The sequence below is a fragment of the Phlebotomus papatasi genome, chromosome 2 (assembly GCF_024763615.1).
Source record: "Phlebotomus papatasi isolate M1 chromosome 2, Ppap_2.1, whole genome shotgun sequence".
Lineage (NCBI taxonomy): Eukaryota > Metazoa > Arthropoda > Insecta > Diptera > Psychodidae > Phlebotomus > Phlebotomus papatasi.
Genome location: NC_077223.1, coordinates 27,499,281 through 27,511,798, shown reverse-complemented (window position 1 = coordinate 27,511,798; position 12,518 = coordinate 27,499,281). Strand labels below are relative to the sequence as shown.

The window sequence follows — 12,518 nt, the reverse complement described above, 5'->3', positions numbered from 1 at the left end:
ATGGGGTAGTTCACAAATTACACTCCTCTATCATTTTCATAATCTATTCTCGCTTTCTCTCTCTCTCTGAGGTATCATCATAGATCAACATCAACTATACACCTCCCCAAAAACAGCTGAAACACCTATTCAGCATTTTATAAATAAAATCATTTTACTAGGTATTAAATTTTCACTGAGCTTCAGTGGACATAAAATAATAGGAAAAATAAAAAGACTTGGCAGAAAGTTTAAACTCATTCTTTCGAATGTATAAAAGTTAATTTTAAATAATTGCCTTAAAAGATGTTAGTGTTTTGAAGCACTCGATGAGCCAAATGGTAGAGTATTCCCTCTATGATGCATATGCATTGCGATTGTATCACCTTTAAGTCACCAGACATTTGTCTGGCATTAAAGGCGTTCAAATTGCATCCACTAAGCTTTACTGCACTTGATTCCACGGGGCAACGGACTGATAAACTCATCCGTTTATAATATAATACAAAAATGTAATCTCTTGAAATTCCAATTGAGGAATATCTTGTTCCTTTATTATATTGTTTATTATAGCATTTTTATTTTTTCAAGATAACCATTCACGTTCATACAAATAATTTTCAAATTAATGAATTTTTACTTTTCGAAAAATAAAAATGGATTTTAATTCATATCGGAATACTTTTAAATAGCTAAATCGCCAGGATATTCATTAAATACCCGTACATCCTTAAAAAAGATACGAATAATTCAACAAAAAAGTTAAATAATCTTGAACGACTTATCCTTAAAAGTTTTAAAGCTCCCTACACTATTTTTATATACACGGTAAAAACTTTTGGACACTGACCAAAATATTGGGACAAGTTTTCCTTGGAACAAATTTTTTTGGAATCGATTTGCACCTAGAGAAGATATTTTTTGTTCTAAAAAGTTTTCTTTACAGTTTTGCTACGAAATACAGTTACAGTTTTGTTAGAGTTTTCTTTTGGAACCATTTTGATACGGGGGAAAGTCTACAAATTTAAGTTGATTTCGTTTTATACAAATTTGTTCCCGAAATTTGGAACATAATTTGTTGCACTCAGCTGTTTTGTACCCACTGTCAGGAACAAATAGGTACATTTTTTATAACAATATTATTCCTACATCTGTAACATATTTGTTCCAAAAATTGTCGGTGTCCGTGGACGGGGTAGTTTTTGAAACAAAATTGTTACTCATATGGGGAATCTTTTAGTTCCCATTATCGAGAACAAATTTGTGTAAAAGATTTCGTTTTACAGTTAAGGCCTATACTTCAGTCGAGATGGATTTCGGTGGCAAAGTTCATAAGAAACATCAAATAAAAATCAATTTAAGAGTGTTTTACAGAGACGCGTGCATGACGAAATCATATGCGAGTGCTGGCAGCAGGACGGGAAGGGAATCTCGAATTAAAAAAGTGAAACCATGTAGCATGAAAATTGCCACAGATTTGGCGTCCTCCTCGCTTCCTTGGTGATGGGTGACTTAGTGTGAGAGGAGGGATACGATTTTATACTAAACGAGCTATTTTATGGAACAAATTCGTTACTAATATTGGGTATCTTTTTGTTTCTCCTAGAAGGTACAAATTTATTCCAAAAATTTTCGGTGGCCGTGGACGAGCTACGTTTTGGAACAAATTCGTTACTAATATTGATTATATTTTTGAGACTCGTAAAATTATTATTATTGATTAGGAGGTAATTTTTTTCTTTCTTTTTTTACACAGCGAACGGACTGGTACTTGATCAATAAAAAATCAATCAAGAAAAATAAAAGGACCAAATTTATCCAAATTTGATCCTTTTGCAAGATTTCAAAGTTTGAATGTACATTTATCATAATAGAACAAGTTAATTTTATCCACCCTTTGCAAAAGGATCAAATTTAGATCAATTTGATCCTTTTATTTTTACCAATGAAGAAAATTTATTAGGGTTTAAGCCTAATCGAAGGTTAGGAAATTTCAGATAATTGCAGTCTATACCACAGAAAATTACCAAAAATCTCTCAAATTTTGCGATTTAAGGTTTCAAAAAATAATAATACAAATCATGTTATCAAATTGACGCGTTGGCTGATGAAGTTTCACTCTAATTTGCAAATGAATAAAACATCGAATTTATTGAACACACAGAGTAATTAATTAAAACGTTAGAAAGCTCTTTGGAACACAAACAAACAGAAGATCCTATCGTATAGGGGAGAAGGGGGCTGTTCTCGTAGTTCAACAATTTTTCATGATACTCTTGTTAACAATACTGGGCAGAGTATTCATGTTGTTTGCTCTTTTGAGTATTATACCCAACGCACAATAAATTTTGTTTAGTAAACATATTTTTGACATTTCAATGAGAGTGAGTGAGATCTAGATCTAGTCATCTCGCTCATTCTCATGGGAAATTTCGAAAACATATTTACAAACAAAAGTTCTTGTGCGCTGGTCATTAAACTATCTGTATATTAAGCGATTTGTTATGAAAATTTCAAATACGTAAAAAAAACAGGTGTGAACTGCCCCACACTTCCTTCACTTATTGATTTGGAAAATAATACGCTTTTCAATTTAATTGGTTGCATTGCAGAGTATGTCAATTCAATTACATGTGATACGAACACCAAACGCACCAAACACTATTTGCATAAGTCCTCTGAGTAAATGTTGTAGTTGCTCTAAGTAAACTTTTTATCAACTTTCTAATCTGGCAATTTGACAAAAATACTTTAGTTCTTTTCAACGTAAAAGACAAGAATACAATTTACATAAATTTTACCTATGACATACTATTCTTTTTACAAGAATAAAATTCCATATGCAAAATATTCATTGAGTGTTGTTACTAGTGTTCAGTTCTCATGAAATCATTGTTGAAATTGCTTAATTTTCATGAACATTTGCATCACATTAAGAAAATATTATTTTCCAAAATATCTCCAAGTCATATGTAAATATTTTTACGTTAGAAAATCAAACAACAAATCATAATAATTAATCAATAAATAATGCTCTCATTTGGCCCAAATTCATGGGGATATTTTACGGAATAATGGTGCGATTTCAATGAGAAATGGAAGTCTCTTTCTTGAACATTTTTTTGGCACTTCACTGTTCTCAAGTGTTTCTGCATTATCGACTATTCTTTGCGTTGATTTCTATCTCGACTGTTTTTCCCAGTCTTCATCGTGTTTTAAAACCACCAAACATTCGAGACAGAAACCAACTCAAAGAAAAGTCGATAATGCAGCAGCACTTGAGAACAGTAAAGTGCTAAAAATGTGTTCATTTTTCATTGGAATAGTATACCATAAGTTTATTTATTTAGTATCTTGATCGAACATAAATATGTTATATTTTACAACCATGTTGCGAGTTTCTTTATACATCTACCGTATATAAATGATTTTAAAGTTATGTACAATAAAGATTTTTGCAAGACGCATATTTTTTTTTCTATAAATGAGCATAACCTTGAAACAAAGTTTGGATATTTCCAAAAATCGTATTTCTCAGCTATGTGGTCAAGAATATGGATTCATTTGAAGTTGGAACTCCCGAAAATCCTTAACCGTTACCAACTCAGTACGAATTGATAAATTAATTACTGCTCGAACTTCACGGAGAGAACAGTATAATAGTAGTATAGTTCGTATTTTGGTACAATTTTGGAAATCTAAACTTTCGAGTTTTTTGGCGTCACGCTGTCCGTCCGGCTGCCGCTAGCTCTAAAGGCCAAACGGTTAGAGATAGCGACTTGGGACCTAAGGAGGACCCCCCCCATAAATTGAGCAAGGATCGTTAACATGCTCCTCATGCTCTCAATGCCGGGACTGAGTGTAACCCAGGCGGACAGTTTGTTCTTAGACGAAAATACCGTTGAATCATTCCTAATATCGGTTTTTTAAGGTCAAAGGTTAAAAAGACACTAGAGAGCGCATTTTTCAACAGAATGGTATCGTATTTGTGTTCGTTGGAAAGGTCTTGGAATTTCCTATAAAATTTAACCGGTTCTAATCGGTTCTGAACCGGTAATGAATCGATTCATAGTCGCTAACTAATTTTTATCTGAAAATCAATTCTATTACTTATTAAACTATTCTGGCGATCTTTTGAGTGATGAATCGGTTCAAATCGTTTGAAAACCGGTGAATGATGCGAAAATACGTTTCAGGTATAGAGTCTATATCTCGAGTTTGAGTATTTCGCAAAGCCTGGGACGCTTTGCCATCCCTTTTTTGCTTTAAACTAAAATGTATTGATTCTACACTATTTTTAGATATTTCGTCTCCTCAAAATGAAACTCTCCTAAGTAAATTTAATTTGTATCAGCATTTGTCAGCATCTCTGCATTTCTGCAACCTGGTTTTCTACGATTGCAGATACAAAGAAAATGCAGTTAGAACAGTTTCATTTTGAGGAGACGATTTCTTGAGTGTTCTAGATATGCTATAAATCGGTAGATTGTAAATTGATAAATGCAAACAAGTTTAGATTCGATAGAAATATCTTTGAACAATTGACATGAAAATTAATATAAAATAAAATAAAAATTAAAACTTAATTTAATAATAATTTTAGTGTCTTTAGAGTCCCAAACTTAGTAGGAGAAAGTGCCCATGCTACGTACGATCCCAAGCTTCGTAATGGCTACATTTTTCTAATGTTTCTCAATAAATTTGACTCATCGCCATTTTTTAAATTCTAGAGAAAAGTGCTCAGTTTTTAAAATATTTTGCGAAGTCATATTTATTCAGAAACATGGGAAAAATTTAGTGATTATAAAGCTTGGGATCGTACGAAGCATGGGCACTTTCCCCAACTGTTCAAATTTGATGTTTTGCAGATCAAATTTTACTTTTTTTTACTACTAATTTGCATTAGTCATGTGCTTCATTGACCCTTAATTGTGAATTTTTCTGCTTGGAAGATACAGTGCTGAATTAAAGTAGTTGAGATTTTTGATAATCTCACCTAATGTAATATGCATTAATTTATTAGGCAACTCAAACTATTAACTAGAATTATTTCTATATATAACTAATGTAGTTATGAGTTTTTAATTGTATTCGAAAGCACTCATATGTCAGTTTAGTATGAGCAAATAAAATTTAATTAGAAACTTTATATACGCGAGAGTATATCTCACAAAATAGGACTCTATAATATATATTCATTCATATTATATACATATAAAGCTCAGAACACACACATCAAAAACCTAAAGAGTGATCCCTTATCAGCAATCCGGATATCCCTAGTCATACGTTACATGGGAAAAGGACTTCACCGATATAAATTTAACGGGTTGTATCACATATCCTTGCCCCGCATCTTGGTTTTGCCAAACATGTTGGCAACATATACAAAATGGAAATTAGTACAAGTGATTTAATATATTGCTATTACTGAGGAACATCTTTAAAGAGAGATTTCCCTGACAGATTATAATACCTAAACACCCAGTGTGAGAAAGCTTTTGAATCCCATTGGGGACTTTATAACCCTGGCCTTAAACCATGTACCTCATGTCTCTTTTATAAATGGTCAAAATACAACTTAGAAAGCACTACATCTTGTTCAGGACATTTCATTTTTAATCCCTACACGCAAAACACATAAGAACATTTTCTATCCCTTTTTACCCATCTATTCCCATTTACCGAGATAAACATTTTCACATTTTAGAATGGCTTTCATATATGAGAATATTTGTCAATTTGGCAAAGTTCCTCTTGTATGATTAAATGAAAGGTTCAACTAATTACTTAAAGTGTTTATTTCTTGCTATACCATCACGTAAATTATATATCTCACTTTAAAATACTTTAATCAGCATTTTAGAGTTTACAAAACCCGAGATTTGTATCAATTTCAATAATAACGAAATTGTTTAATTGTGCTATTCCAATAAAAAATGAAAAGGGGAAGTCCTTGTGCTTTTTTAGCACTTTACTGTCCTAAAGTTCTTCTGCATTATCGACTTTTCTTATTTGTGTTGGTTCCTGTTTCGACTGTTTTGACTTCTACTGTTTAGACATAATGATAAAAAAAATGTTCATTATTTATTGGAATAGCCCCATAACTCAGTATAAGGGTCAGAAAAATCAAAAATTTGAGAAGTTATTTAAAGAAGTTTAAAGTGGTTTCTGATCAATATTAATGTCATTTTTACGATCAAATTGTAATAGAATTTTTTACAGAAAGAAATTAAATATTCTACAGACCAAAAATTTTAATTCTACAAAAAGAGAAGTATTTTATAAAATCTATTTTAGCTAGTATTACATCTGTCACGTTTTTAAAAAAGGGATGACAAAGCGTCCCAGGCTTTGCAAGGTGCTCGAAACTCGTGACTTTTAGATGCTATACGTCAAAAGTACTTTCGTATCATTTATCAGTTTCCAACCGATTTGAACCGATTCATAAATCACTCAAAAGGTCCCATAAAATAGTTTAAGGAATATAGTAAGGCCATGTAACTCCGACGATTGCAAAACTCGGATGCCGCGACCGATTTAACTCGGATACATCCACTTAAAATATAATTTATATTTTTAATTCTGTAATTAATTACTGAAGTATCATAATATAACTATTCTACTTTAAGAAAAACCAAAAATTATATTTTTATCGGTTTAATAAGTGGGTAAAAGAAATATTTTTTAAGCTCGGGTCAGCTGGGTTGTGTACTAAAAATTTAATTTCTGAGAAAATTTTGCTGTTGACAGCTCGTCGCTGGAAAAAGTTTAGTGTTTTTTCTATATAATAAAACATTATTTGCAATCAAAATTATTAATAAAAGTTAGTGTAGTTATTGATCTACAAGGTGAGTAAGAGTTTATTGATAATATATTAATAATTCATACAGAAATAAGTGATTTTTGTGAATGTTTACATTTCGATGCATGTCGGATGCGGTGAAAGTCAATGTTTTGGTTAGGAATTTGCATTGTTCAGGACTCTTTTTCTGTTTCAGATGCCAAAGGGAACAAAAGAAAAGACCTATAAGGACAAGCCCTACTCTAAGGAAGGTCTTAGGAATGCCTTGCAGTGTGTACGAGATGGTTCTACCATAGCATATGCATCCAAAACATTCAATGTCCCAAGAACAACACTGCACAACAAATTGTCTGGCAGATACCCGGAAGAGTGCCCCAATGGCAGGCCAACAATTCTTTCAAAAGAACAGGAAAAAGAACTTGTCAAATGGATCCTGGGATGTGCGGATGGCTGGCATCCCATCGGGAAGGAACAAGTTCTGGACAGCGTTAAACTCATCTGTGAGGTCTACAAAATTCCAAACCATTTTACAGCTGGAAGACCCGGAGACGTTTAGTTCAGGAATTTTCTTAAGCGTCATCCAGAGCTCAGCATGCGCAAGCCAAAATCCTTCTCATTGGAAAGAGCTACTGTTACTGCTGAAGACCTCACGGAATGGTTTCAGAATTGTCTTAAATATTTCACAGAACACAACCTTCTGAGCATTTCACCAGACCGTGTTTTTAATTGCGACGAAAGTGCCTTCTTTTTGACACCGGAAGATGGAAATGTCCTGTCCAGGAGAGGTTCACGTGTAGTTCCATCTCTTAAAAATTCAGGACCGAAGCAATGTATCACAGTACTCTTCATGGTGTCAGCTACTGGCGAACTTGCTCCTCCAATGGCTGTTCATAAAACTGACATTACTCCAAAAATTGCCATTCACAACGCAGAAGGATGGAAAATGGGAACGTCACCACAGAGTGGCTGGATGGATGGGCCACTTTTCTATGCTGGTCTTTATTTCCCGAAAATTGTTTTCCAACATTCAGAGGAGTCCATTATCAATAACCAGCACGATCAGGCCACCGACAATAATCCTTCAAATGATCCAGTCATCCCTGGAAACCAACTCTCTGCAACTTCTGAGACTCAACCGATCTTCGACACACTAAAACAATGCTATTTCTGGCCAGGAGAAATTCCAAAACGTCGTCAGAAGAAGAGGGACAAAGCCAGCAATGTGAAACACCAGTATATTGTATCTTCCGAGGAAATTATCGCGGAACAGGAGGAAAAATTGAGGCAGGATTTACAAAAAAAGAAAGAAATTGCTGAACGGAAGTTGACCAGAGAGAGGAACAAAAAAATAAGGGCAGAAGAAAAGGAGATAAAACTAAAGGAGAAAAACATGGTAAAGGAAAAGGCTCAAATGCCAATTGAAGCTGAAAAGAAAAAACGTGGAAGGAAGTCAGCCAAGAAAACCGAGGAAAAATCAAAGAATTGAGTGCAATCTTAAAATAAATAAAAATATATATATAATTAAATAATAAATTATTGAAATGAATTGATGGAATAAAACTCTAAAAAAATGTTTTTGAAATAATATCTTCTCATTTTTATGCATTAAACTTTTCCTTAAAATGAGCATCCGAGTTTGATCGAATTCAACGGAGTTACATAAAAGCGTCGCAGTAACATTCTTGCGCATATATTAATATTATCGTAATTTTATTAATTTTCATCAATATTATTGCTAAAATTCTATTTCTATTATGATTCTAAATTAAACAAAGAATAATTCTATTGATTTGGAATGGGGAAAAAAATATTTCATCAGTCCAAAAACAAGCATTAAAGTCGCACTCTATGAAAAGTATCCGGATTACCTCTCTTTACTATAATAGAATTAATTTTCAGACAAATGTTACTTATCGGTTCATTACCGCTTTACAAACGATTTGAACCGATTTATAAATCACTCAAAACATTGCCAAAATAAGCTTAAAAGTAATATAATTGAATTTCGGATGAAAATTTAGTTATCCGGTTCATAACCGATTGGTTCGGGCTTATCAAAAATTCCAAGACCTTTCCAACGAGCCCAAATTTGATACCATTCGCTTGATAAAAGCGCTTTCTAGTGTCTTTTAAACCTTCGGCCTTGAAAAACCGCTGCTAGGAATGATTAAACGGTATTTTCGTAAACGGATGAAATGTTCGCCTGGACAATCTTTAAAACATAATACAAAAATAAAAAAATCACACGACACTTTTCCGAGGAATCCCAAAATAAAACCTTCAGATTCGCATATGGCACCCCGGAAATCGATTCATTTTTTGACAACTTTGACAATTGAGTGAAACGCCGTTACGTATGCAAAACATTTTCGGTGCCAATTTTTTAGCCTATTTTCAGCGGTGTTCATAAGAAATGTATTTCATATTTACCACGTGAAAAATATTTGCTTACATTTAGGCGCAACTCAAAAATTATTTTATAAATGAGCTCCCAATAGTAGGCAATTCATATAAAATTCTTTCAGTCCGTTTTCTCTCAAGTCGGAACTCCCTGTATTTTGTGCAAAACAACCAAAAAATGCTGAATTAATGAATGCGTATTCAGCGCCCTAAATTCAGTCAGTTGGAAATCGAAATTCACCGAATTCAAAAAGAGAAGTAAAGGTGGTTAAAATGAAAGTTGGCCTATAGAAAACTAATTTCAAGACCGCTGAATTAGGATTGTATGCGATAATAATAATGGTGGCACAACGTTCCGTACACAGAAAAAAAATATTTTGTAAAAATGTTCGTAAATGTTTGTGAATTCAACAAACAAGTTCGTAAAAGTTTGTACTTTTTTCACAAACATTGTTCGTAACATGATCATTTGACGAACATTTTTTGTACTTTTACAAACATTTGTTCGTAAATGTTCGTAAACGCACAAAAAATATTCGTAAAATTTTGTCATTTGTTCGTAAATGTTTGTAAAATGTTCTACAGGAAAACAAAAATTTACTTAGTCCTTCCCGCAAGGGGAGTTCGGGATATATACATTGTTATTTTTTCATATACAGGAATGGGGTTGTCAGTCTCATATCCCGTGGAATCAAATGCATTAAACTTACTAACCATGTGGATAAAATTCAATAAATGATCATAGATCCAATCCATGATAATTTCTTCCATAAAATTAAATTATTTCTTCATTATGATTAAACCAACCACTTCGACTCATAAAAAATTATATGTAAAAAAGCAATGAAAAAGAAATGTTTATATAGTTAAACTTTTTACTAAGTTCAAGTACTTTATAAATTTTCTTTCGCCATTCTCTCAAGAAAAAAACTTTTAAATTAGACTTAAATTATAAACAAAACCCCGTGTAACCAGAAATTTTCCTGATGAGAACCTTAATATCATATTACTTTTCCAGATGAATAACACTGAATTTTCCACAGAATACCTTTCTTATTTGATTATATAAGGTTTAAATTTTAATTAAGCACCACAGAGTGATCTCAGAGAAGAAAACTGAGAAGAATTATTAATGTTCACGCTTTAATTGGACCAAATTATCAAAAATTTCCCAATTGAACCCCAAAAACGTGAGAGGTTTCTCATTAAAAGTTCAACAGGGAATATTGGCAGGATTGTGTATCGCTATATGCTTTGTTGTTCAAAAACTCCATCCCCTTTTCACAATCATTAACCCATATATACCTCAAAGCGATGGGGAAAACAAACAGGTGTGCACACTATGGGGTGAAAAAAATCTCTTTTATCTTTTGACGACGTCCAGAGAAAGGTGTATTAATCGGACAGAGGGTAGAAGTTGCGAAAAGTGAAAGAAGAAACTGTCCAGGGGATTTCTAATCCATTTCAAGATAAATTGGAAGGACTTCAGAGAATAGACGACTCTTCAATTGCAGTGAAAGAAGATCACAAGGGGGACAGTAACAAAATTCTTTTCTCGTCGTCAGACATATGTGGTAAGTAATATCCCTGTTGGAACAAACATTCTTGACTCTCCATTTCCCCATGAATTCACTTTAGGAAGCAACTTTCTTTCGTCTTTTGATAAGAAAAAAAAACCTTCCAAGCGCGTTCTATTCACAGACATTTTGGAAAAGCAACTGGTTTTCCAAGACGACCTTCTTCGTAAATAAAACATAAATAAATCCTTTCAGAAAGAAAACAAATTTTTTTTTCATTTTCTTCTAAACAACTTATAAGAGATCATTTAAAATACTGTGCCGTTTGAAAGGTATTTTAAATCATTCTCCAAAAATCCTCGTATACAAATATAATTTTTAGAAATCCGATGACTCAATCTTACCACCTTGAACTTGAACACCATTTTAAAATATTTTAATATTTCTTTTATCAATATCAGGTTTTATGGACGAAATCCGGTTGAAATTTTAAAATAGTAATTTTTGGAACTCTTAAAGCATTAAATAAGCTTTATTTCTTCAAACTCCTCCTGATGCGAAGTATAGATAGTCCAAAACCGAATGATTTATGGTGCTATGCCAATAAAAAATGAATATCTTCATTAAGCACTTTACTGTTCTCAAGTGCTTCTACATTATCGACTTTTCTTTGTGTTGGTTCTTGTCACGACTGTTTGGTGGTTTTAGAACACGGCGAGGGCTGGGGAAAACAGTTCTAACACAAAGGAAAGTAGCTGCAGAAGCACATGAGAACAGTTAAGTGCTAAAAAAGCATGTTTATTTTTTCATTGAAATAGGACCATTAATAAAATGACTCGTGAAAGCTATATTTTCTTAAAAAAGGACACCGTATCCATACATCCACAGTTAAGAGAGCTAAAATCGGATCAACAATAGCTGCTAAGCTAGAACTTCTTTTTTTGGAAAAGGTAAATGATCTGGATGGGATATATTTGTACACAGACGGACACGAACATGAAAATGGAATCGGTTTTGGCGTTTACAGTCCTAGGCTTACATTTTAATTTTCTTAAAAAAATTATTTTCAGCCCTATATTCACCAGATTTTTTAAGCTTTGTTTTTGTTTGGATTACGTTAAAACATGTTAAGAATAATGTAGGACACGAGTAAAGCATCCCAGGCTCTTTGAAGTGGACGAACTCGTGCCTTAAGATGCTCTCCAGTTTTCAACCGATTTGAACCATTTCATAAATCACTCAAAAGAACGCCGAAAACAGTTTTTAGAGTGATAGAATTAATTTTCGGACAAAAGTTGCTTATCGGTTCATAACCGATTCATTACCGGTTCACAACGGATTTAAACTGAGTTCATTCAAAACATTGCCCAAAATGCACGAGCGATATCGTGGATAAAAATCAGTTATCGGTTATAAACCAATTGAATCGGTTCAGGCTTGTAAGGAATTCGATGATCTTTACAACAAGCCTAAAGTTGATACTATTCTGTTGAGAAATATGGTCTTTAGAGCTTTTTAAGTCTTTGGTCTTGAAAGTACGTTATTAGAAATCATTCAATGTCAATTGTATTTTCGTATATGGACGAAATATCCCAGCAACGAAAGTTCGCGGTTGGTACCACAGTAAAAGAATACCTGAACAACTACCAGTCACCTTATGGGAATTTAACATAGCGTGACCCTTTGTGACTCCTAGGGTAAATTAAGCTATTTCAAAACCTGCTCCAAATGGAAATTTTTCACTATTCCAAATGGAAATGTCACTGTTTTCATGATAACTACAGTACTTAATTACTATATTTATATATTTTCTATAC

The 12,518-nt window shown here is 33.0% G+C and overlaps 2 protein-coding genes across 2 annotated transcripts in view; one reads left to right on the top strand and one right to left on the bottom strand.

Annotated features, from left to right (window-relative positions):
* Positions 1-12,518, bottom strand: part of LOC129803307 (uncharacterized) — a 75,894-nt gene that overhangs the window by 40,796 nt on the left and 22,580 nt on the right. The window lies entirely within an intron of this gene.
* On the top strand, positions 6,472-8,656 carry LOC129803308 (uncharacterized). Its single transcript, XM_055849761.1, has 2 exons — positions 6,472-6,830; positions 6,981-8,656. Exon 2 carries the CDS (start codon positions 7,377-7,379, stop codon positions 8,268-8,270), a length of 894 nt encoding a protein of 297 aa, XP_055705736.1. The 5' UTR covers positions 6,472-6,830; positions 6,981-7,376; the 3' UTR covers positions 8,271-8,656.